Genomic DNA, 27,606 nt, shown 5'->3' on the forward strand with positions numbered 1-27,606 from the left:
ATAGCTGAGGTAGAATAGTAAGTACAAAACAATTAGTAAGTACAAAGAGATTAGTAAATAAAAAGTATTTCACAAGTATTTCTGGGTATCAGCCAAAGTAAGAAAAGCTGTACAAAAAAACAAAACAGAAGGACCCACTGACAAAGGAAAAAACCTAAAAGAGTTTTAGAATTATTTTGCAAAATACCACAGAGCAAAATTAAACAAAATTATGATAGTGTGACAGTACATTAAAAGGAAAGTACAGTTTTAACTGTCACTTTTAAACCCACCTGCTCAGGGGTCCCAGCTAATAATTCTCTCTTTGCTCATACAGTAGAAGCAGCGCACCATAGCAAATTTAGGCATTATTCAACCGAATGTTTCGTTGCTAAAATTATCAGAAAGCAAGTGAAAGAAGATAACAGTAGAGAGTGATGCAAAAGAAGTTACTAAAATAGAAACAGTCTATGCAGTTAACATTTAAATATAAGAGCAAAAAGCATTACTGGTATACACACAGTCTAACAAGAAGTAATGGGAGGATTTAGATAAGAGGAGAAGGTGGACAAAAGAACAAGGATAGCTGGATTTTGCAGGCAGCACAAGTCTTCTGGCCAAAGAATTATTCTGCTTGGAACAATGAAGATTATACTGCTCCCCTACACTAGAAAATGGAGTAAGAATTACACCAGCACTGGCAGAGACGCAAATGGGAGACCTAACGGGCGTGCTCTATTACCAGTTCATGGTGTTATCAAACTCCAGTTTGAATTTGAAGCATCATACAGTTTCAGGCTATGGGCATTTCTCATTCATTAGGCTCCCTATGGATGATTTCACTCTTACGTGCCCTTTTCATTTTACTTTCCCAGTATGCTATAATTACAAAAATAAGAAACTCTAAGAGGATATCTGTTTTGACCAAAAGACCAAGGGAATAGGAAATATGTAGTAACACACAGGAACTTCTCCTCCCCCCACCTTATATAGCATAAGAGCTTTATTTGGCTAGCACAGCACATTACTACTGTGGGAGGAAACAGAAGACCGATCTGCACAAGAACATTAATCCAAAATATACAATTAGAGGAAGGCATACGGATCTCAAGTATCATTAAAAATTCTTCAATTTTTAATCAATTTGAACCTCTCTGAATGTAAAACTGGTTTTGCCTCAACCAAACTCCTAATGAGTTAGATTTGAGAAACATCAGCCGTTGAAAACATCTTATGCTCCAACACAGGCATTTTGCATTTCTTCTCTCTCCAGCTGCAAATTTGGCTTTTTTTTTCTAGCTATGTATCTGCATCTATCACTGAGTTTCTCAGCTGTCACCAGTCTGTTTGCTGATGAAGATTCTATTGGCTATTTTGTTCATCTAGCACTGTAAAGTCAGAACTGTCAAATTTGGTTTATGCTGAGCATGCATAGGTCAAGTACTACACAGCCTTTAAACTGTCTCAAAGAGAAACCCAACAGGTGCTCTGTTTCTACTGCTTGAATGTTTGGGGAACGCAACTCAATTTGAGATGGGGATTCTCAGTGGACAGGGAAAGGAACGGATCATACAGAGTAATGGGTCAGCTACAGATATATGCTGTTTCCACTGCTTGCACTGTTAAAAAAAAAGTAAGCCAACAAAACCAAACAAAATAAACCACATAACCCCACATAACACCCACAAAACCAAGAATTTTTTTAATATACATTGACCAATACCTATTCATCTACTTGAGTTAGGTGGGGGGAAAAAAAGAGAAAAGGTAAGGAATATTTTGTAGATAAATTCTGGACACACTCAGAGGTTAAGCTGCCTTTGAAAGCCACAGCTGAATTTTAATTTTTTTGGGGGAAAATGGGAGCTGGTAAGAACCAGCTTTATTTCTTGTGAAAACAGAAATTATTGTGCCCTTGCTCACAAAACAGCCTGTCATACAGCTATGCCTACTCACGAGTATGACAGCATGCCCTCTCTGCAGTGCAGACAGCCCAAACCAAGTTTCTCCTAGCGAAACTACAACTACTTTTTACCAGTTAAAGGGCATGAAATACTTCAAACCACAGGAAGGTATAACTATGTCAGGTTTGGGGTTTTTTTTGTGGGAAAGATCCACTACTAGTCCAAGAGCTGCTGAAAATCTTTTGAGGGGATTCACATTCTTCTCCTTTGGGTAGGTGCAGCATCCAGGCAGCTCTAGCAAACGCACGCTTTAAAAGGGAGTGAAAGCCCTCAGCCTGAAACCTTCCTGTGCCATCCCTTTCCCAATGCTACTGCTTTCACTGACAGTGAGCTGGGTGTCTGTTTTTTCAGATAATTATGACACAATAGTTCCATAAAAATTCTCTTAAGTTAAAAAAGCAACAGGTTGTTACTTAACAATATACCTTATGTTGATGAAATACAACCATAAAGCCAAGCAGAAATAAACTCAACATGCTACTCAGATAACTGAGCACAGCTCTGAAGTGCTCAGTCCCTCACCTGCTTTAATGCACGGCTGTGAGAGATTGAGTACTTGTTCTAAGGACTCTGCAGACACCTCAGTAAGAACTGACTTACTGCTTCTTACTGGAACAAAAAATTTACCATTTATTCCAGATCAGCATAAATCTTGCCAAGCTGGGAAACTCCCCCTTTTGCTGGCTAGAGAAAAAATTTCTCTGAGGACCAGGGAGAATTGCCATAATGATGGGAGTCTATAAGAAAAACATAAGCAATCTGGAGCCGGTGGCATAATTCAGAGTGAGACAATGAATAAAAACAGGCTTAAGAAATGCAACATAGCTGTCTTTCAGAAACTAAGACATATGATTAGTTGTAAAAGCAGAACACTGGCTTTAACTCAACCTTTTTGTTTAACATATTTTTAATTTTTTACATTCACTTGCCTAAGTACTGATAGCTTATTAAAGAATTGTAATAACAGGAAGATAGGATTTTGTAATATAAAGGTATGATAAGGAAACATTTACAGTGAAACTTCAGTAACTGGCGATTACTTACATAGCATTAGATCCATATTATTGAAGCACAAGGAATGTATAGAGTATGAGAAGAGATGCACACAGTTCTCCTCATGCCACAAAGATTTTTCACTGAAGAGGAAGCATTCACAGCCCACAAGTATTTCTCCAAAGCAATTTTAACAGTGAAAAGATACAATAAGGCACAGAATATATCATGCCATTTCATACAAGGATTAAGTGCAGCACAGTTTGATTACATTATTTGGTAATAAAATTACAAAGAGTAGAATTTAAGAAAAAAATAACTGCACTAAAACAGTCAAATAAAGATCACAGTATCTGAAAAAGCAGCAGAACTATTTTTCTTTCCTACATAGTAATAATAATATAGTCCTCTTTATTTCAAGAAACATGTAAATTATCCTTGCAAGAAATTCTTAAGCTCATGTTATCAAGTTTATTGCTACAAAAGCATACAATCACAAACTATGCCTTAAAGAGATCAATGCTTAATCGGGAAGAAATGCCAATCTAAAAAAGCAGGGGAAGAGAGACATTTGAAGAAAAAAAGTATTTCAGAACAAATATCTTATCATAAACATTCATGAAATTAAGATACATCAAACCTTGGTTTCCTAGTTGGCTGCACAAGATCCATATCTCATACCTAGGTGGAATCATCATGCACATAGATGAACCTTGACTTTGTAGGTTTGTAGAGCAGAGACAAGAACAAGGTGCCAGTGTACTACTATCAATCAAAATGCCACCTCTGCAGAGCAGTTTGAAGAAAAAACTCTGCGCCAAACCCCACAGCCCAACAGAATAAGAGTTGGTAGTGGGGCATCAGCTCTACATACAACCTTCTTGGACTTGTACAACTGAGCAGTAAGTAGAGAGGACTTTCTGGAGAGATACTGAACCAAAGGAATTAGAAAAGAGGAAATCCTCCAAGACTCCAGTCATTTCCACCTCTGCAGGTCAAGAGCAGAAAAAACAGAATTTGAAGTCGTTACTGTAAAAAGAATGTTTTCTACTCATTTTCATACAACCAGTTTATAAAGCCTATATAAATGAGAAAAACATGTTGTTTACAGTCTCTGGCAAGAGGCAAAATTTCTGGTGTCCAATGTAAAGCATGACATGTCTCCCTATGTCTCCTGCAACAGAGGAGCTAAAGCACCTGCAAATTGTGTCAGGTCACAATCCTCAACTGATGAATGCCAAGGAAATCAAACTAAAAAATATGGAACAACATATAAAAAAGCATAAGCCTGACCATTCCTCAAGCCTCATCTAGTTAGGCAGAATGCTGAAGCAGAAATTCTCCTGCCACTATCAACGACATTGCTCAAATTTGAAAATTTGTTAACAGCTACTGTTTTCCTATTGAATTTTCCAAGTTCCTTACCACAGGAAACTAAAAAACCTCAGATCTTTTAAGCAATTAAGTGCACTCTCTAAACCCGGAGATATTTCCATGGAAAAGAACAGAATACCCAGGCAGATAGTTCAAGATGAAGCAAAACATAAGAAATTTTAGTGAACATATGCTGTCTCAATTTCACAAATCTAAATGCATTTTCCTAAACAACTGTGAAAGGCCTTTGGTTATGATGAGGCAAACTGTGATTTCCAAAACTAATGTGTGACTGCCTAAGTTTTTAAACTGACAAACCAGCACTGAATTGGGTTATTTTTTAACTTTGTTCGTAGAAACAAGCCAGCAAATTTCATTAAACCTATTTTAGCTAACCTCACAAAGTTGAGGATAAGGTCAGCCTGAACAGTAAAATTCAGCCAAAGAGCTGTAAAAAAGACCTAAGAAAACTAGCAGGAAGGGGAAAAACTATGTTGTTATTAATGCATTACTTCTAGTGAAATACCACTGAAGTCCAACGTGATCCAAACCACAGTGCACTGTGTGTAAAGCAGCAAAGACTGTTCCATACACGAAAGAGAAGAAATAATTACATGGCTTTTTTTTATTATTTTGTTCAGACTTGGAATTTGTTTTTGGGACTGATTCAATCAATATGCAGTTCAAAAGAAAAGAGTCCTTCAACATAGCAACGTGGTCTAAAAAAATTACTAGATGCAAATTTCAGTGCTAGTTTTATTCTTAAAGGCAACAAAAAATATGAGAACATGATTGTGATGTCCATCTAGCACAAGGAAACTAGAGCAATTTAAAGTTTATTGTAAGAGGACACAACTGAGCTTAGAAGTCTCATATTTGACTCTTGTCCAAAAACAGGAATCAAAATGAACTATTGAGCTGTAGTCTAAACGTTTGAAGATTTTTCAGCTGGGGACATTATGAAGCCTTAAATGGTAAAAACAGTTAAGTCCTATCCCAATAAAAATCCTAGGAAAAAATAATCTTCTACGAATAAGATGAAGTTCCAACAGACCGTAAATTGATTTGGAAATGTTCACATTAGAAAAAATCATACTGACAGCAATACGAACAGTGTTGAATAGTATGATACCAGGTAAATATTTTTGCACTAAGTGTACATATGAAGTCCACAGTAAAAACATTGGACTTCCAGGCACACTGAAGTATTTTAATGACAAAAGTATCATGATTCTTCTTCCTGCTCTCTACTGCTTTTCTCTTCTGCTAAGCCTTACATTCCAGCCTAATGGCAACATATTTTCTACTCCAATCAACCATACTACTCAGTGGTATTTCCTAGAAAAATTTTTCTTGTATGTCAGATAAACACAGAATAAAATCCTTCAGGGACATCCTGATATACCACAGATTCCAGTTGAAATAATACTGAAGCAAGAAATTAAGAATTTCCTTAGTGAACCTACCAGCATAGAAAAAAGGGTAAAAGTATACACATTTTAGCAAAATTTAACTGTATCAAGCATGTGACTTGGACTTCACTCTATAATTTTGAAGCTATGTGGATTCAGAAAGATCAGAAAAGTCATGCTGTGTGAAAGATCAGCTGCAGTAAAAATAAACTGAAATGGACTACACGAGCAGCACTATGGTACTGCACTACTACACGATCATGCATGTTTCATTTGGAAAAGAAAAGCAGCTCATATGTAGAATTTTAGAACAGTGAGGCCCTTCCCATAATTTTTTGGTTAAAAAAAATTTGGTGGTAGCTGAGTTGACAAAAGCAGTGACAAAAAAAAGTTACCTTGCAGGTGCTACACAGAAGCTCATTAAGGGTAACAAAAACATATTCTTTCCTTGATGAATTGCTGAACTTCCATCCACAATTAAACACTCCATTAAATCAAACTGCCCATAAAGAACTGTGTGAATTTGCAGTGCGACTCATTTATCAGTGTTCCCATACAATTCTGTGCTGCCCACATTTTCAGGAATTATACCTGCAAGCTTCCCCATTTTTACACATGTTCAAAGAATTTAACATTATTAGACTGTCATAAATGACTTAAGATTTTTGGCAGGCCATTTTCTGTAATAGCTCTGAATTTCCCCTAAGTGCTTACTGTGGATGACTTATTTTAACAAGAATTAACACTACCTTGTGGCTCAGACAAAATCTAAAGTCTTAACTCCTCTGCATCACTAACATGCCAAGTGAAGGACAATGTTATACATGTGGTATTTGCTTAAGGTAAATTAAGATGCATGATGTGTTACATACATTGAACATTCTTTTGATCTTAACTTGGAACTATTAGTCCTTATAAAGCAGAGTAAGACCATCTCCATATGCTTGGTCTGAGTACTTTGTAACTCTGGTCAGCAGAGTAAGAACTCCAGAAAATTTTAAAAGAAATACTTTGCCAGTCACAGCAGAGTTAAAAAACAAGCAAGATCGTTAACACTTCCCATTCCACACATTCCAACTATATTTAAAAAGTCATACCAGTTCTACTCTGCATTCCGAATTACTGCAATATTCATTAGTTTCAGTGTAAGAACCATCATCAGTGGAAGACTGATTAGCTCGTAATGTTTTCTGTGTTGGTTGCGCTCCAGATCTACTTTGTTACTGTAGTATAGACAAACATTTAATCAATCTTCCCAGAAAGAATCTCAGCAACTAAAGCTATTTCAGTGGCTCATTAGCTACCATTAAAAACAGACTTTATCACTGATATCTTAGGACAGTTAAAACAAAAACCAGATTGCATGGATTTGTTTTTAAAGAATTTGATGTCATCATTTTTGCCATTATAAATTGACACTGAAAACCAATATTGGCCAAGAAAGCATACATCCTGTACTTTGATTCTTCCATTGTTCATGGATAGGAAAAAGTTTCACTCAGAAACCTGAGCACCTAAAAGTTTTAGAGACATTCAACATCATGATGGTGAAGTCCCCTGTAGTATTTCAGTGGCTTTTCACAGCTCATCTAGCAATTATACTTTACCAGCTGAGCCAATATTCAAACAATTTCTTATTACAGATTGCTAGTTCACAAATCTGAAGGAGATTTTAGAACACTGCAGCAAGTTCCAATTGTTTTTTCCATACTTTTATATAGCCTAATAACACAGGAAATTGTGCTTAATTCAGTCAACACTTTCATCCAAACACCCAAAGAGTAGTGTTTCAATACTGAAGAGCCACTATTCCCCTGTTGTGCTTATCCTACAGTCCCATCACGCCATGTTAAGTCATACTGCGTGGTAGAGGCCAAATTTTCACTTTAAGTATCAACACATGCTACACGTATGTGGGGTCCATCAAAACCAGTGTATGAAGAAGCAAACCCTTCCTATGGTATAGCCTCATTCCTTCAGGGGAGTTTGCTTGTTTGTTATCTGAGGGGTGCAATATCTTTTCTGTTTTCTTTTGCAATTGCCAATTTTAAACACTGGTAGGCTACAGCTTCCAAATCAGACTACTGAAAGAACTGCCACACCCCAAAAAGCAGACGAGGGATTTGGTTTGTTTTTCTAATTGGGAACTATTTGTAGTACTCCTGGATGCTTACATAGTAACAGTAGCTAAAAACTCTTGCCATCTTTGGCTGTCCAGGAGACTGCACCCCTTCTCCAGGAATGTGGATTCAAGCATAGTTATCCATGTATTCATCACCCCTAGGCTGAGTATCACCAAGTGCTACACCCCAGGGATGAGGTGTTTCAACTGAATCAACAGGCAGCCTGCCCTGCAAAGCGGCGCGTGGGGATTGCTCACCCGCGCCGGGCTGCCTGCTGGTCTGTTACCAGATTCTTTCCAAGATCTGGTGCTTGATTTCATGCTAATAAGTGGGAGTTGATCGATTTCCCCACGAATTTCTGTGATGATAGCAGTTGAGAGATCATTGGTACGGGCCAAATCAGAGGAGGGAGGCTCACTTCCACAGCAGCTGACTTCAGCAGCAAAATACTTGTGGTGGTGTCTCAACCGCAAAACAATTATTAGTTCAGTAAAATTTCCTTTGCAATAGCATTGTGATTATAGGAACAGTTTCAATGCCTACAAACAGAAAAATGGAAAGCACCATCTCAGAACACTATATTGAGTTTCAGTAGGCACTCGTATCACATTATCATATATTTTGAGCACGTATGCCAGCAACATTTTTGTCTGAACAAAAAATGGTATTTATGAAGTTGCATGGAAAGCTTATGAAAAATGCATCAAATGTTGCTTTACCTAGAAGTAAGAGCAGCAAGGGGCCAAAAAAAGTGACAGATTTCTTTTACCCAATTCTGTTGCTTGCCAGTTAGAAAGCAGTTAATAAAACAGAGGTAAAATAAGTAGATAAAACAAGGCAGAGACCATTCCACAGTTCAGATTCCCCATGTCTTTCCTGTTCCAGCTATTCCTAGCTACTCACTTCAGTAAACAGTACTTCTTGTTAGTCAAGTCTTGTGTTAAGCCTTATTTTGAGGCCTTGATGCTACATTTTTAATACTGGCTATTCATACGCAGCTCTGCACATCAAGAATGCTATTGTATCACCACAGAAAAATAACTACCTAAGGCACATGCTTCAGAAAGCAATCATTGTAGATGCTGTGCAATACAGCAAAAGCTCCAGTGCACACAGACCAGGCATAGGAAGAGCACGTAACACTGTCCCTTTTCTAAAGTGGGTTTTACCGATTTAAAAATAAAACAAGTAATGTGCTTTACACAGCCATAGCAGGCCCTAGACAACTCAAGTGACAACATGGAGCTACATGCAAACAAGTGATACTTAAGCCCTTTCAGATAATGCACAAAAAGAAAGCAAACATAAATTAAGAAGTGGATTCTTATTACTCCCATACATTACAGGTATGCATGACGCAGTGAATCTTATAACTCAGTGAATCTTCACGCACAGGTTACTGCTTAACTTACCTAAACTGTTTAAATCCATTTAAATTAAGCTGCAACTTGTGCATAGACTAGACTGTAGCTCAGTATGTACTTATTATCAAAAAAACATAAAGAAACAAAAGAGAAATGTATGAACAGAGCTTGAAAACTTCACTTACCTAACTTGATAGTCATTAAGGAAAAATCTACGTGGAGAGCAGAAAGAACTAAGACATCTATTTTCATACAGCTGAGTATTTCAACATGAATTTCAGGCTGCCCTGCTATGTGAAAACAGTCGCATATTAACATATGTTGCTGTCTTCTGGTTCTGTTGACTCTTTAGTGTCTTTGTCAATGTCCTAAGCTTCCTGTGTGAAATTAAAATCAGTCCATCTCTCAAGTCCAAGACCTAAATGCAGCAGCATATTAAAAAAAAATAAATCCAATTCTCTTTGTTACTTACAAAGCCACTCTGATTTCCCGCTTTCAGAACAGGCATTTGTTAATGCAAATGCATCAGGCATCACATTTTTTCCTTATGTTTCAAACTACAATATTGCCAAAAGTACAAATTTCTATTTGTTCAAATTTATTTTGTACTTATACTACATGTGGCATACTGAATGTGCCAACTCTCAAAAATCACACTGCAATCTGAGTTGCACCCTCTGCTAAAAGAAATCTCACTTACAAAATCTAACAAGACCACAGCAGTACAAACACAGAAAAATCTTTCAGACAATCTAAAGCAATTGAGATATCCAGATAAATGTCCCGGGAACATTCTGAAGAGATATTTGCAACTGTAAATGGAGTGAGGACAAGAAACAATGGACAAATTGAAGCCTGAGAGGTTCAGACTGGATATAAGAAAATACTTTTTACCCACAGGAACAGTCCAGCAGTACCCAGAGAGGCTCTGCAGTCCTTATCTTTTACGGTTTCTTCCACCTGGTTTTCAAGACCAGAACTAAGCTTAATAAAACCTTGAGCGATCTAGTCAGATCTCAAGCTGACCCTGCTTTGACCACAAGGTTGGACTACAGACCCCTCCAAGATCCTTTCCAACCTCAACTGTCCTGTGAAAGCAACACAAAGTCTACAGTCTCTGATCTTTCATCTGTGCAAGTCTTAGGTGAAAACATTTTCCAACAAATACAGTGTGTAAGTTGACAATGCTCTTACAAAGCTACCATCACAGCATCACTAGGGAGGGCCCTTAAAAAGCTTGAACAGCTTATTAATTTGCATAGACTTCCACAGACTGCTCGCTCCAATGTAAGACGTGTTGATTCACTGCCAGTTTTGCCCAGGTGCTCAAATCCTAGCACCCGCATCAGCTTAGTCACAGGGTGAGTTGCCACTGCCCAAATTACCATTTCTTTACCAGTGAAAAGATCTCTAGAGGTGTATCACAATGGGCTTGGGTGGGTTTTTTGCTTTGTTTTTATGGTAAGGGGGTAAAGAGAACCTTCTCCCGTATTAACTGGAAAGGAATCATCAAGCATCTGCCTGTGCTTCTGGGAGGGCTGTGGGACAGCTCTGAAGGACTGACAGATCTATTCGGTATCCTCATTTGCAGTGGGCAGTTTGCCAGACTGAGTTAAAACAATACCTGATGTCTAGTTTATACTCCCAGCTGGGCCAGCTAACTGGGATTTAAAACACTCATAAATTTGGGTGTGAGGGTGGTATGCGTTGACAAGGGATTAGGCCATGACTCTAAAGGACTTCTTTTCTGATACAAGGTCAGCTAAAGCAGTTCCACACTCCCCCTCACCCTATTCTCCTTGAGGCATCAAGGGACAGGAACAGGAACCTGAGGCTGCCCTGTATCTGGGGGTGTGGGTGATGGACCTGGGGCCCAACCAGCACCCAGTGGCAGAATGCCCCAGCTCCAACATCAGGGCAGGCAAGCTGCAGGTACCACTACCATCTTTGGGCTGGCAGGGGTAGGCTGGTCTCATTTTATTCTTAGAAATCAGGCCTCTCTCTTAGCTGCTCACCTGCTTTTCACCACTTACTCCACTCCTCTGCCTCCACGCCTTGCACACCAGTTGCCACAGTCTGTTTCCTCCTCACTCCCACTTCTCTCTCCCCACTTTCAGAGGAAAGGGGAGATGGCAGCACCTTCTTTCCTAGTTAACCACCTGTCAACAAAAATTCCTTCAAAAAAAAAAAAATTACAGTGACTCCTCCAAGTGCAAAGCCCTACAAAAAGTCCTAAGTCTTGCTGCTTGCGTACCTCCAGAGTTGGGTAACACTGGTGAGCCACCTCCTTCTGGAAGGACATACCAGGAGGGAGCATCTCTGGCCATTACGATGGCAGTGCCCGGCACCGCCAACCAGCAGCTCCTAAGATTTCCTTCTCTACTCCAGCCACGTGCTCACGGAGCAGACTGTCCATGGCTATGGCACCAGGGGTCTCTGACTCTCAGAACTGACAATGGTTTGTAATACACCAACTTCAGGCACTGGTGTGAGTTCAGACAGCACAACACACCATCCTGTTGGGAACCTGACCAGGACAAATATTTTATTAGTCCCTCTGCTACTTTTTGTAAGTTTAGGCTGCACCAAAAGTGAAACTTTGGGGGTGTAGGGGAACCAAAACACAAAAAAAACTTTTTTATCTTTGACCTTTTAGCCCACCTCTGGTAAATTCACTTTCAATAAGCAACAAACATGTTCAAATCAGTAACCCACATTCATTAGTGGGCAGTGATTATAAAAATATTGTTTTGCTGTAGAAATAATGATTCTTAAAAATTTAAACTGTCCATGTAAAAACTTTTAGTTGATTCAGACAAGTTAAGACAGCATGATGCAAGATTTCATCCCAAGTTTTCACTATATCAAAATAAAACCAGAAATACACTTAAAAAATCTCAATTCTTAAACTTCAAAGAATAGTACTCCATTTAAAGCCTCCAAGGCTGGGTAAGGTTTTCTAATGCACCATGAGCAAGGAATAAAAAGTAACCAAGTATAACTTAAGAGTCTTGAAAAAAAATAAATACCACCTGTATTTACTGTATGTAGGTACATGTTTCACAACATCCAGTTAAAACCAGAATAAAACTATAGTGAAGTTAAAATGGTCACTCAACTGTTTAAATCCTGTATTAATATTAATTTTACATTTATATGGAGTTTATATGGTTAATTAAAATATCTCAATGCAACATATGCTTATTTTGATAAAACTGGAGCAGAGGGAAAAAATCAAAACCAGGAGTGTTTCTCTTGTTCTACTCAAAGGCAGTCAGAAAATGATGTTGCCACCAAGACATGGAAAGATACAATATGGAGACAAAGCTCGACAAACTATTAGTCCCAGTAGCCACAGATAATATCCCTAAGAAAGAAAAAAAAAAAAAAAGGAAAAAAAAAATAACAGCTCTATGTCTTCTCTGCACAAAAGAGAATAATTCTTATTCTGCTGTTAAAGATTTGTTTCTCTGATATCTTATATTCTTTTCACTAAAGAACTTGCACAGAGGAAAGTTGTGTAACAGTCAAACATGTTCAGAACACATAAATCACAGAAATCTATCCAATAAACAAGGATTACACCATCACAATCTCTGACCATGGATTTGTGAAGAATAAACTAGCTCCTTTTTCCAAGATTCAGTAGTACACTGCTGCTGTGTAGCAGAGAGGTTGTGAGCCCCCAAAACAGCACACAGGGAGCACACGCCTATTTTGTGGGAATAGTCAGCTGCCTGCTGGAGAACGAGCTCTGATTTCCTGGAGCTGATTCTTGTCAATTACTATTTACATTTTTTTATTATTTACATATTTACTGGATATATTTACTTTCTTCCAATGTCACAAAGCTCCTTCAAGCAAGAAAAATAACAAGAGCAGAGGATAAAACTGATAAAATGGCTTTATATTTAATCCAATTCTTGTTCTTAGTCATGATTGGTAATAATTATTCCTAGCAAACAGAGGCGAGACTTTCCAAAGCACATACCACAGACAGACTTGCAAATTAGTTCAAGTATTTTGTAAAATTGTTTCTTCATTAAGTGGTAGCATTCCTCAAATATACAGTTTACTATAACATCTGGATCCTTTCATCATCCCATTACTCCCTTTGCTATTCTTGAAATATCCTTATAACAGGAAAACATTTTCAAAACATGCTCTGGCATGTTCAAGCCCAAAGCTTGCCACTGCAATTCAGCTATTTGAAATTTACACCATCTCTTGTTTCCACCATCAAATGTACCAGCATGTCCAGCTTAATTTAAAATTTCCCCAACACTCCTGCTTAGAATTCCCACTGCAACACAAATTACTGATGCCCTAAAAAAATAAAAACAGAGAGATACCTCAAACCCCATGACGTTTGGCTTGTTTTCAATATGCTCTCCTCAAAATCATCTCTCCCCTGGTCAGCCATCAGTGGTTCTTACATTGCATAGTAGCTATGACCCTTACATTTGAGGTGGCACGATCAAAGGAGCCCTGGCCAGACTTAGAAAAACATTTCCACTGAGAATGGACATACTGCCTGTCAAAAGGTTATTCCCACTGCGTACAGAGAGCAGCTCATATTACTCTAGTGTAACATGAAAGTGCAAAATCTAGCCATAGTAATCCACATACATGTTTTTCTTTCCAAAAAGGGCATATGGGAGACACTGACCGGAACAGAACATCCGTATTATCATTTGAAGGGAGGAGATGGACGGACAAGGGAAAGCTTCCCTAATCAATCCAGCTGTAGGAATCAGCCTTCAAAAAAAAAAAATACTATAAAAATTCTGCCTCTAACCATAGCAATTACTTCTCTTCAGTTGCTTTCCTCCCCTTTAGTTAAAAATTTATATATGCAAATATACATCTACATGTAGATAATCACACACACAGACACGATCAGACTTTACACTCTGTGGAAGACAAAATAACTTTGGAGGCGTAAATCTTAATGTCAATGACAGGAAGGCTTTGGTGAACCATTACCATAAATCTGACAAACGCTAATTTGATGGGTGGCTGTATCTGTCTGCTGCAAGACCAGTCTAGACAGTCTATTGAGAAATCCTAAAACACAACTGTTTGTTCCCTGTAACACCATCTGGATATGGCAATAAGAGCCGACCCAGTGCCATTCACACATGGATCAAAGCACATGCTAATGCCATCATGAAGTCATACACATAAAAAATTCAATCTGAGAACTCTATGCAATTTTCCTAAGTCCTCAGTGAAGAAACCTCAGACTTAGCACAACTCAAGCTAAGTGCATGAAGAGGGGGAGAGGGTGGAAAAAAAGAAGAGAATATTTAATGAGCTTGGCCTTCCCAAGGAATGTTAGGCCACCCATTGTATTGGAAAAGGCTCATGTCACACTTCAGTCATGGCACCCATCAGGGTGCCCCTTTACAAAAATTGATCCGGAGGTTTTTGTAATTACCTGTTTCAAACAGAAAGAGTGCCCAGAAATACAAGAAGGTTTCCGACGTGTAAATCTTGCATTTTCTTGCTTAAGACAGAGCTGGCAGAATTTGCAATATTGCAGACAATATTGAAAACCCCTCTCTCATTAAACTGCACCATGGCACTAGATCAAAGCACCAAGGGCCCCCTATTGAACTTCTCTAAATATTACAAACATAAGAGCAAGTCTGGGTATGCAGAAACTACAAGTAAAGCCAATTTTTTTTCTGCCTCCAAAAAAACCAAAACATGGCTTCCCATGATTACAGCTGAAAAAGGTACAAAAATACTATATAGCCATACTGCAAACTTTAAATTGACAAAGCTTCATCCACTCCAAAAAAAATAAAATCAAAGATTACTGGGATTTTTTTTCTTCTGGGATGCTTTTTAAACTACTGCCCTTCAAGAGTTCTTGTAATTTTCATTTAATGTATTGTGTTATGTAACAAATCCAATAACCTGCACAAGACATTTAGCTTTGTCATAAAATCCACTGATTTTTTTTTTCTGTGAAGTATCTGCTAATAATAAGCTTCCAGCAATTATACTGTTCCCAGCCTTTTGACCATTGAGACTGTATTTCCCATTCAACTCTGTTTTCTTTTTATGATGTAAAAGTTTACAACAAGCAGTCTTTAGCCTTTCTGGAAGAACCATAGTATGAAGCTAGTTTGCTGATACTGAAGTTGTATCAAGACAGAAAGCAAAGTCAGATTTTAACAACCATTTTGATACAAGCTCCATCTTTTAAAATTTACTTCCTATCATTTAATTCTTTTTATCTAATCTTTTGAAAGCAATCTAAATACTCATATGAAGGTATTTCATATAGCAAAAATTTGGGCATGACCACAATCCTAGCTTCTTAAATACTTTGTAAATTAAAAAATGACAAGTGACAAAATTTATTTCTACCATCCTGAGCAGTTCAATGCAACTTAAATAACTACTAAAACTACATTTTAAACTTTTATAGTTTGATCTTAGCAATTTCCTTACTCACAAACAGAATTAGCATGTTAACAAGAATGACCTGTCATAAAATACTGCAACACTAATATAATGTTTCATAAACTTACCATAGCAAAATAAACTCCTTAGTTCCTTTACAGAATTTGCAAAAATCCTGTAAATCTGCACACAAACACACAAAAATCACTGGAACTTAACTTCCAAACACAAATAATTTAATAAAACTCTCAGTCTAACTTGAAAAAAATATATAATTGTAAGACTAGTTATAAAGTTACAACAGCTATACTGTGGTGCATCACTAACATCCAACTGTAAAAAAAAAAGTACACTCCGCAGGCATCATGATCTTCTAATGGAAATCTACAATTGTCTTAAATTTTAAATATCTAAGTTCTGTATATGGTGCTTAATAAAAACTTCAGAAGATAAAGAAGTTCAGACTGTTACAGAGATTAAATATTCCGACGAACTTTCTGCTAACACACCATCACAAGGGCCAATTCTAGTAACTTTTTTTTTACTGATATAGATTAAATACAATTACATCTTTTTTTCCTAGAAGATTAACACTCCCAACACACCCCACCCCCACCCCCCCCACCCAAAGAAAAGGAGAGGGGGGAACAGAGAAAACTTATTTTTGCAATCAGATGACTCTTCAGGACAAAAAAAAAGTGATCAGATAGTCTTTCTGTTCAAAGTGTGTTCACGGATAAACAGAAAAAAAACTCCACAAAGATTTCTGGTACTAGAAAACCCACGAGAGATTGGCCCTGACTTAAAACTCAAAAGACTGATAAACTGTGAGTCATCAAGTTTTCAGACTGTAGAGATGTTTCAATAAAGGGAAGTGGGAGATGTACAGGAATGAACTGTGCATCACACATCAAGAGCTGTTTCTGCAGAAAGCTAGTAATTCCCCTTGAGGAAAAAAGTTAGGAGTGTACATATCGCAGTGAGCTCTCATTACATTGGAAATGGCATTAAATGGCATCATACCAGCATTAGGCTCTTTTATGTCTGAATCACATACAAAACAGATAAGTGAAGAACACATATGCATTTAGTATTTGTTTATAAACACCTATAACCTCCTGTCCCCTCCAAATTTCTACATAGACGGTTGCCTTCAGAGAACTAACCTAATTCTAGATAGAACAGTATTTAACCTATTAACGTTTCAGCAGCAGACATGTAGTGAAGGGCATGTTATACATGGTTTAAAATTTCTTCAAACTCCCCTGCAAGCACTGCAGCAGGACAGCACTGCCATCTACTGTCCACTGCCGCAGCAGAAGCCTTCCATACACCTCCTCCAAAAAGTCTCCTCTGACTTAAAACCACCACCTTTCCTAAGCACCGGACAGAGGTGACCCAAAGACTCCACCGTGAGAAGCCAGACTCGGGGAAGACACCTGCACCGGTAAACTCCTCTAGTAATTCTATAATTCTACATACTATAAAACAAAAGGGCGTGGTTTTTTAATGAAATGTCCGAGCAGCAGAGAACTGCACCGCAGAGCAGAGCGATCTGCAGCTGCTCCCCGAGCAGCACTGGCACTCGGGGTCACCGGGCAGCTGTGCGGTGCCCTCTCCTCCCTTCCCACGACGCAGCTGTACTGCCTGTGAACACAGACACGTCCCTTTCCCATTTTTTAGTCCTTTCACAGCACAGACATACATAAATCTGCTTGTATCCCAAGAAGCTTTTCACACACACACAAACATTACAAGGCTGCACCAATCACATACCCAGTGTTGTCAGCACAACAATCATTAACTCTTCAACTTCACAGAATCACAGAACCGTCTAGGTTGGAAAAGACCTTGAAGATCATCCAGTCCAACCATTAACCTAACACTGACCATTCCCAACTACACCATATCCCTCAGCGCTATGTCAGCCCGACTCTTAAACACCTCCAGGGATGGGGACTCCACCACCTCCCTGGGCAGCCCATTCCAACACCTAACAACCCGTTCTGTAAAGAAATACTTCCTAATATCCAGTCTAAACCTTCCCTGGCGCAACTTGAGGCCATTACCTAGCGTATTCTAGCATAGCAAATTTATTTCTGCCAAATGCTATAGATACAAATCATGCCTCCATTTAAAACAAAATCATGCACTAGCTAATAAAAAGATACTTCATTCAGCTGCTTAAAAGAGTTGCCAGAAAGTTACAGACATGCCCAATTCATTTCAATCACAATGTTCATATGATGAAGAATTTAGAAAAAAAGGAGCACAAGGACTTATTTGTGGCACTGACTTTCTCACTGAAAGAAAGTAAGTTTGACTGGTAAGTTTTAAGGGATATACTTAAGAATTCCACTCCAAAAGTGCTCTTCCATTTAACAAATTTGGACCCCCTAGAAACTGACACACATAATTTAAAGCAAAGACATGATGGATTTTGTTAATGGAACACATTTTACATGGTTTCATCATAATGATGAAACTACTGAAACTTAATCTGTATATACACTGAAGATAACTGAACCACTCCATTATGAAAAACAAAAAAGTTATCACTGTTTTGCAGGGTACAAATAGCCATGTAATTACTTCAATCATAAGGCAAGTGCCATGTACTTAAAGTACATAGTTACTAATGTCTCACAGATTACATGGCGATAAAAGGTTACCTGTTACCATATGTAGTAATTTGGAGTTGATGGTGACAGTTGGCAGATGTTGAAGATAACTTTAAAATGGTGAGAATAATTGTGAAATCTGTAATTACAATACTGTGAAGTCACATATTCAGAGGGATCTGGTTTACTGTTGTTTTGTTGTGTTTTGGGTTTTTGTTAGACAAATTCTATCAAAATGTGAATGACCTTTCAGAAAACACAGGTGCAGTCTGATCTATAGATCTGCAGAGATATTACAGGTATGGTGGTCCTGAAACTTCTTAATCACAGAATCACCTATGTTGGAAAAGACCTTGAAGTTCACCTAGTCCAACCATTAACCTAACACTGACAGTTCCCAACTACACCATGACCCTAAGCACTATGTCGACTCTACTCTCAAACACCTCCAGGGATGGGGACTCCACCACCTCCCTGGGCAGCCCATTCCAACGCCTAACAACCCGTTCTGTAAAGAAATGCTTACTAATATCCAGTCTAAACGTTCCTTGGCGCAACTTGAGGCCATTACCTCTTGTCTTATCGCTTGTTGCTTCATTAAAGTGACTCATCCCCAGCTCTCTGCGACCTCCTTTCAGGTAGTTGTAGAGGGCAGTGAGGTCTCCCCTCAGCCTCCTCTTCTCCAGACTAAACAACCCCAGTTCCCTCAGCCGCTCCTCGTACGACCTGTGCTCCAGACCCTGCACCAGCTTCATTGCCCTTCTCTGGACACACTCAAGTAATTCAATGTCCTTTTTGTAGTGAGGGGCCCAAAACTGAACACAGGAATCAAGGTGCGGCCTCACCAGTGCCGAGTACGGGGTAAGATCACTTCCCTGTCCCTGCTGGCCATGCTATTGCTGATACAAGCCAGGATACCATTGGCCTTCTTGGCCACCTGGGCACACTGCTGGCTCCTGTTCAGCCGGCTGTCAATCAACACCCCCAGGTCCCTCTCTGACTGGCAGCTCTCCAGCCACTCCTCCCCAAGCCTGTAGCGCTGCTGGGGGTTGTTGTGGCCCAAGTGTAGCACCCGGCATTTGGCCTTATTGAAACTCCTACAGTTGGCCTCAGACCATCGCTCCAGCCTGTCCAGATCTCTCTGTAGAGCCTCCCTACCCTCGAGCAGATCAACACTCCCACCCAACTTGGTGTCATCTGCAAACTTACTGAGGGTGCACTCGATCCCCTCGTCTAGGTCATCAATAAAGATGTTAAACAGGAGTGGCCCCAAAACCGAGCCCTGGGGGACACCACTCGTGACCTACCACCAACCAGATTTAACTCCATTCACCACAACTCTTTGGGCCCGGCCATCCAGTCAGTTTTTTACCCAGCAAAGCGTGTGCCCATCCAAGCCTCGAGCAGCCAGTTTCGCCAGGAGAATGCTGTGGGAAACGGTGTCAAAGGCCTTACTGAAGTCAAGGTAAACAACATCCACAGCCTTTCCCTCATCCAATAAGCAGGTCACCCTGTCGTAGAAGGAGATCAGGTTTGTCAAGCAGGACCTGCCTTTCATAAACCCATGCTGACTGGGCCTGATCATCTGGTTGTCCCACATGTGTTGTATGATGGTACTCAGGATGAGCTGCTTCATCAGCTTCCCGGGCACTGAAGTCAAGCTGACAGGCCTGTAATTTCCTGGATCATCCTTCCAACCCTTCTTATATCTGGGTGTCACATTGGCCAATTTCCAATCTGTCGGGACCTCCCCAGTCAGCCAGGACTGCTGGTAAATGATGGAAAGTGGCTTGGCGAGCACCCCAGCCAGCTCCTTCAGCACCCTCAGGTGTATCCCATCCAGTCCCATACACTTGTGTACATCTAAATAATCTGCTATCAAAATGTGACCAAGATATCAACATTTAATTTTTCATTGTTTCACAGAGCCAAGATCACCTGAAGATTTTGCCCTCTAGCCTTATTCTATTTTTCCTGTGTAGCTTCTCTTGCATATTTCTCTTTGAGTGGTATCTTTGAGATCTAAAAAGCTCTCCCAAAAGACCTCTGCAGTCACTCTACCCCTCTTTCTTGTTAAATAGTTCTTCAGAGAAAGTTCAAATATACTTGCTATGCAGAACCCACAAAAGCAGGTCACAGCCTTCTCTCTATTTTCTATACCTGGTAGACAAAAAAAATACAGATGAACTGGAAAGCCAGAAAGATTTAATTTTCATATAGTTCTGATCAGAAAGTGCAGACCACATTAAAAATTCTCTCTCTCCAACTGATCTGGGAACAGATTTTAATCTGAAAACTGCTAGACTATCAAATTCAGAATCCATTGGGAACATGAAGAAATTAACTTTCAGATGTCAGGTGTGATATATACAAATTATTACCTTTTTCTTACAAGCTACATTCCATTTTTTACTTGAAGTCACCAGTGAACAAGAGACAATGGCAAATGCTATCTGTAAAGAGCCACTTTTTTATAATCTTGATTTTAGAAAACCAAAATCTGGGAACTGAAACCTAGATGATGCTTCTCTTGGTAGCTCCCCCTCTTCATATCTGAAGAAAGATGATCAGCTTCGCACCTACCCTAAGTCACCTACACACCAGAAACCTAAGAAGGAATTACTTCTTTACAGCCTGTAAAAGGAAACAGATACCTCCAAAAGCAAGATTCTTCTCATTCTAGAATTAATGTCTAAGGTCACAGGTCCACTCCTTCTATGTTTAGATTTAGGAGACGTAAATCCCACCTGTGGTAAGAAATAGATATCAACAGGACGCTTGTATTGAAAATGAGTTAGGCTATTTCATTTTTGTTATGCAAAGGATATTAATTCATCTGTGGCACCCAAATTAAAATCTCTCTTCATTAACAGGCTATTAGTTGTCCCTTCAACACAACATGATTTCTGACTGGGAATTAATAATGAAAAAAAATTATATAAGATGCAAAACAACAGACAGAGAAATGAGTAGCTAGAATTGCTAAACACATAGTTTTTAAAGTGTCTTCTGGTGGAAAAAAAAAAAAAGATTCCATTATTAGATGGGAATTGTAGGATTGCTGACAGTAACAAAGAAAAGCAGAAGTTTCATACACACATCTGTCTGAGAAAAAGCAAACAACATTCTTATGATGATGATGGAACAGTTTCCATTCCAACAGTAACTCAGGAAGATGTTAAACAGCAGATATTAGTTGGACACTTCTACATCAGCAAAGCAGTATAACCTGGATACAAGCATGCTGAAAGAAATGACAGAGGTACTGGCTGGACTGGTAATGCTTACTGGCATTAAGGTTTGAAAAACTAGAACTGGAAAAGTTCACAAGAACAGAAAGAAGTGCTATGTCAATATTTACAAAAGACAAATTGGATGCCCTAAATAATTATAGGTCTGTCAGCCTGAAGATTTTGTGAAGAAAAATAATTTTTATGTAGTGAAATAGCTGATGAGAGATTTGATTATGAACAACTAAATTAAATTACACAATGAATGCCAATCAACAGGTCTACAGACAGTAGACGTACTGTTTTTAGACTGGGTTTAAAAAAGTATGTCTTTATGTAATAGTCTCAGTCTTCTGGAACACACTCAGTTTGGCACTGTAGGACATTTTGCTTCATCCATTAGAACAATCCAGTATCAACAAAGAACTTTTAAAACTGTGTAAGTTTATTTATGTGCTCCAGGATACACCTGTAAACAAGAAGCTTTCATCGAGTGATGCATTTCTAGTGTGATCCCATGGGACCTGCCCATGCTGTCTGACATTTAACAGCACCCATCCCAAAGAAGCCCAAGGTCATCAACAACAGAGAAAGAATACTGATAAATAATGAAAAAGACAGCTTGCTGATACATTACTAGGTGTCTAGTAGCACAGCAACAGAATTTGGAATAGATGCTTCTTGAACAAATCTACAGAAGATAATCCTGTTTCAAGCAACTAGATGTGGAGTGGGTTTCTTGGAAAGAAGGTCGCAGAAAGCAAATCATAGGCAGTGTTGACTGTTCTGAGCACAGGTAATGGTAGGTGTAACAAGAAACCCAAGGGTATGCACATTTGCATCTAGAAACAAAAAAGACAATGGTATTTTCTGCCCTGGAAAATAATGCCTCTGAAAATGTTTTTTGGCATGGTAGCTAAATTTTCACAGGGAATCTATAAGGATCAGTCATAGCCTCAAACAACTGATGTCTGCTTTGGAGATTAGGGAATTACTGAATTGGAAAAGAAATTTTTGTGATGTAGTTGACACAAGAATATTCCCATTGCACCCAGTATTGTAAGCACAACAATAATTTATTTTTCAACTTTTAGCATAGCAAATTTATTTCTACCAAATGCTATAGACTCAAATCATCCATCCATTTAAAATAAAGCTTGCAGATAAACTATCCACTAGTCTGTCCTGATGTCCCTGAAGAAGAATGTTCAAATATGCAGAAATACAGAATCAAATAGGTCAGAGAAGAGTCATTAGAATGAGTGAAAGATTAAAATATATCTCTGATAAATCAGGGCTTGAGGAACTTGTAATATTTGACTTATTAAAAAAAAAGAGCAAGGAAAATCTTCCTTAAAACATACAGAAGAGGGTCAAAAATGCAATAGCCATTCATTAAAGGAGTGGCAGTTAAACACTACAACATCTTGCACAGACTGTACTGGATTTTCTAATACTGGAAATATTCAGATCATAATTAGATACTTTGACCCTCACCCCAAAAAGGTGGTTTACTTTAGAGGATATCTATAGACTTTACTATGAATAAAGACAACACTTTCTGGATTTACATCTATTCATTTATACTGGATAATCAACAACAATGGCTTCACCAAAACAGAGAAAATGCAGTGGATGTCCTTGAGATGAGTATTTCTGTGCTTGGTCCCCTAAGTGCCATCATGTGCTGTTCAACATCTCGCAGTGCTGCCAGAAGCCTGAGTTATGCTGAAGCAACCCAGACATGGAGACCAACTCACATTTAGAGCAGAAGTTAACTCTAATGGGGACAATACAGAGTTCACTAAGTTACAACTGCTGTAGGCTGAATTTGGCTTATAGCACTTAAGGCAGTTTAGACAGAGCAAAGAGCTCAAAGTAAACACAATTCCCCATTTATAACACAGCAGCCCAGTCTTTTCAATTCTGAGAGAGAATTACCTCTTTCAGGACACCTCAGTGCATCTCAGACCCAAGAGGAAAAGCAAACCTTTCAATGGAGGTGATGGGATCTCCTCTAGGACAGAGCAGCGGAAAAAGCTTCCTGCTTACCTAGCCTGTTACAAGGACTGCAAAACATGCAGAAGCAGAAATTACTTCTGCAAGAGGAAGAAGAAAAGAAAGGAGGCAGACGGGGGACAGGAACATCCTTTTGTCATTTTCCCTTTCCCTCCCTGCTCCAGCCAAGAAGCCAGCAGCAAGAACTGGTTAAGGAAAGGCAGGAGACCTGCAGGTGTTAAGTAAGATGGTTTTTTCTCCTGCTACCGCTTAGATGCCACAGCATGTTCCTTTGTCCCTGAGGACACAAGTGAGGAAGCATTTTGCTCGTTCACTCCCTATGTCAGATGGAGTAAGCCTGGAAGACAGAAAATGACGGCCTACCAAAAGTTGGACCATATTGACTTCAGTGTACTTCACCTGGCTGCTCACTTCAGATAGCTTTTTATAAACATCAAATTCTTGTTCCATGTTTGGTGCATCTCACCATATTCCACAGAAAATGCATCCAGATTTCTGTGGAAAAAAAAAAATCAGATTTGCTTGCAGGCATCACTCCAGAGAACTTCAGATCCAGAAGTTAAGATGTGCTGTTCACCCCTCTTACATCAAATATTAAAAGGCTCTCCCAGCTAACTTATGCTACTGATCACATGTATGCAATCCCTAAGATTTTAACAGATGTGCCCAACTCTGACTGGAGTTCAGTGAAATGTGCTGGGAGTACCCAGAAAGGCACAGAACCCCAGCAGTACTTCAGTCAGCAAAGGAAGCAGAACCAGCTCCTAACACACAAGGAGCAGACAGTTTATTTTAAACAGTAATAGTTTTTATCTAGTCCATTTTGACAAGTAATAAACTATAAACTTTTCAATTACATCAAAAAATAGTTTATGCGTGCATGCAAACAGGTCTGCAAAGTCTGCACTAACTCAAGAATTGAAATGGTGTCTGCAGATGACCATTATGGGGTAGCAGTTTAGACTGCTTTTATTCAAACCAATGCAGCAGAGAAAATTCACCTTAAGTGTGGTAAGCTTGAAAGAAAGGACAATCACCAAATTGTCATTCAGACATAAGACAAGATCAATTCCTGCTGAAACCACACTTCCTTTTCCCAGCTGGGAACTTATTATAGGGAAACCTCACAACTGAGAAAACATTGCAGAGTGCCTATACACACCCACATTGGAACAGATTACCAATTGTTAGGCTAGTGAAGGCAAGCATATTTCTCTAAAGCAATCCCTTCTCCTCTCAGGAGATAAATCTCATGCAAACAATACTTGCTAGCAACGAAAACATAAGATGTCAACAGCTTTCCAGTTTATTATGCTATTTAACATCAAGTTTGTACCAAGCACAGTGTGGAAATAAAAAAAAAAAAAAAAAAAAACCCTGAAAAATGCACAGTCATTTCTAATGTTATTCAGGTCAAATTCAGAACAGTTTAGTTAGGAAAGACTGGAATGATTCTGAACTACAGGAGGCCTTTGAGAGTCTTGGACATGTTCTTAGGAGCCAAAGAGGCATAAACAAAGACAGTGTTAAACATGCAATAAATCTGAGGTTAAATTGAACCAATGTGGATAAAAACCAAACAAAACACCAAAAACATATTCTGACTGGCATGATGCTCTTAGTAAGCCACAACACAAATATTGTCAGTCCTCTCTGTGTAGCAAAATGGAAAAGATACGGCTAAATGGACAATACAGTATTCTAAGAAAATTCCCCCTGAAAATTCAGTTTACAGTTAATAATTTGCATATAAAAATTGTATAAACCACACTTTTTCCACAAGAAAGCTTAAATATGTTACCTGAAGCAATTTATCATCAAGCTGAAATCAAGTTATCGTATTTGAGACAGCAGTTTCCAGATGGAAGACATATGCTCCCACCTTGCACAGTTTTATTTCACTATTTAGGGATTATTTAGCACACATTAATGCCACAGAAATTTCCTCAGTTCCTGCATGTAGCTAACAATTCCTATTTGGAGTACAGCATTTGACACAGATGTGAAAAGATCAAGACTAACTCATGATCTGGAAAAATGCGAATAGTAATGCCTCTAAGTATGATAAAGGACATCTGAGAATAAAATTTCATACATTTTCCTTACAAAATCTGTGCCTTGGTGACTTATGATACAGATCTCCTAGACGCAACAGCCCAGTTCAAGACAAGGCTCGTCCTTGGAGCGTGAAACCAAAATAAAAGAAAGAAAAGCTTATGAGAATTCCTCAGCAATTTATACTGACCCAGGTGATGCAAAGCTGGCACTGGAATGCTGCCTTGGTTAACATTCTGATTTGGACCAGATGCTTCTAGGTCTAATATCAACAGTGCATCAACTTGACATGAACAAGGAAAAAGCCTTTAACATGCAGGCAAGACTTATTCAGAAAATGCAAGAAGTACAACAGCATTCATGGAAGCCTCATGAAGACTGACACACTTTCATACAAGAGTTACAGTACAGTTTTAAGAGAATCTTCTGAATATTGAATATAATCTTATGAGGAAAGGCTTCTGTTGTTAGGAGTTATAGCTGTTAAATAATAGCAGTAAAACATAGGTTATTAGAAAAACACAGGGCCAGGATGGATACAGAAGAGATTATTGAGTCAGCCACAAGGTATGAAAGAACAGGACAATCTAAAACATCACAAACGTCTAAGAAAAGCAAAACCAACGCTTGCCTTTTGCTAGCACTACAGCTTACATAAGCAATACAGGAATCCTGAGCAGTAAAATAACTCTATTAACAAAAGTGTTCAGTTTTCTGGGCTTAAATCTTTAGATCAATTTAGCTCTAGCATCAAAACTTCACTGAGTTACAGTAGTCCACCTTCAATATTTTACTTTTCCTGTTTCTAGGACAATCAGCAACTAAAAGGAGCTAGAAGAAACAGATAATAAATCAACAGGTGGGAACAACTCAGAAGATGTAGAAGGTACAAAGGAATAAGGCTTGTGGCAATGCAACCTGATGTTGGTAAGTCAAGTCTTCACTCAGCAGCTGAATGAATTCTCTAAGGCTCCACTGGAAGCAATTTTGTAATCTCTCAGAGTAAGTCTCAAAACTTTACTATTCCCTTTCATAGAAACTGATGGATTTGTATTAATGAACATTTTTTCAGTATATTGTCCATTAGGAACAGGACAAATATGAACAGAACACCCTTGAGCACCTTCCTTTGTACTAGGTGTTCTTTTACTATTTTCTACAAAAACCTGAGAACTAGCCTCATCATGCATTACCCTCTATAAATCTTGAGAACAATACCGATCCAGACTTCAGTACCATGCTGCAGATAAACTGAATGCAGGACTTACAATGCTGTGCTGGTTCAACAAATGATTTAAAAGGTACCGTACGGAGCATTTACAGTGAAAGTAAAGGCTGATGACTTTTTCTTTCATGGTACAAAACAAGGGCATGCATGGAATGGACATTTTTCAGTCCATATTAACTCAAAGGGATGTAGCAAAAGGTTTCATGAGACAACTAACAGCTCACTGCTGTCCAAAGGGTAGGCTCACACCTTTCTATGTCTCTTCCCAGCTGCATATTACTGCCCCTTAGGTGTCCTTGGTGCTAATCTGATCCCTCCTATGAGACCATTCAGTTCACTGAGCAGTCAGAAAACCAACGTAACAGTGTAAAAAATAAGCCAGTTTGGTAAACTGGCAGAAAACTAAACAGATCCTAGAGAGTACGACCACCACATACACACAGCATGCCACAGCAAGAGGGAAAGGGGGTCACAAACCTCAGAGCAAGGCTCCCCTTTCAGCAGCCAATTGGTTCTGGCAGCTCAGCTGTCCCATGAAGCCTCATTCTAACCATTCCCTCATTTTACAGGTTCGAACATTTATCTAGAAAATACCATGTGACTGCTATCTGTCACATTATGAACTAGGTGGGCATTTCAGTGAATCCACAAGGTCTCCAGCCTCTAGCTCAGAACTGCCCAGATATTTCTATTAATACTCACTCACTTGAGCCTGAAAACATACTGTTGAACAATTAAGTGTTAACTAAAGAGTTAAGTACTCGTTTTTCATTTGCCTTGCTTTTTTTTCCTCAGATAAAACCAATTCTCTTTCTCATTTGGAGCCA

General features: G+C 38.8%; 1 protein-coding gene across 7 annotated transcripts in view; it reads right to left on the reverse strand.

Moving 5' to 3' along the window:
* Nucleotides 1-27,606, reverse strand: part of ARL15 (ARF like GTPase 15) — a 227,988-nt gene that overhangs the window by 154,516 nt on the left and 45,866 nt on the right. Inside the window, exon 1 of one of the 7 annotated variants that reach the window (XM_074812240.1) lies at nt 15,755-15,772. The exons of the other annotated variants lie outside the window; for them this stretch is intronic. Within the exon in view, the coding sequence (XP_074668341.1) occupies nt 15,755-15,757 (3 nt within the window). The 5' untranslated portion in view covers nt 15,758-15,772. Of the gene's footprint in view, nt 1-15,754; nt 15,773-27,606 lie in introns of those variants that run through there. 7 annotated transcript variants of the gene reach the window in all.

Source organism: Strix aluco, chromosome Z, assembly GCF_031877795.1.
Source record: "Strix aluco isolate bStrAlu1 chromosome Z, bStrAlu1.hap1, whole genome shotgun sequence".
Taxonomy (NCBI): Eukaryota; Metazoa; Chordata; class Aves; order Strigiformes; family Strigidae; genus Strix; species Strix aluco.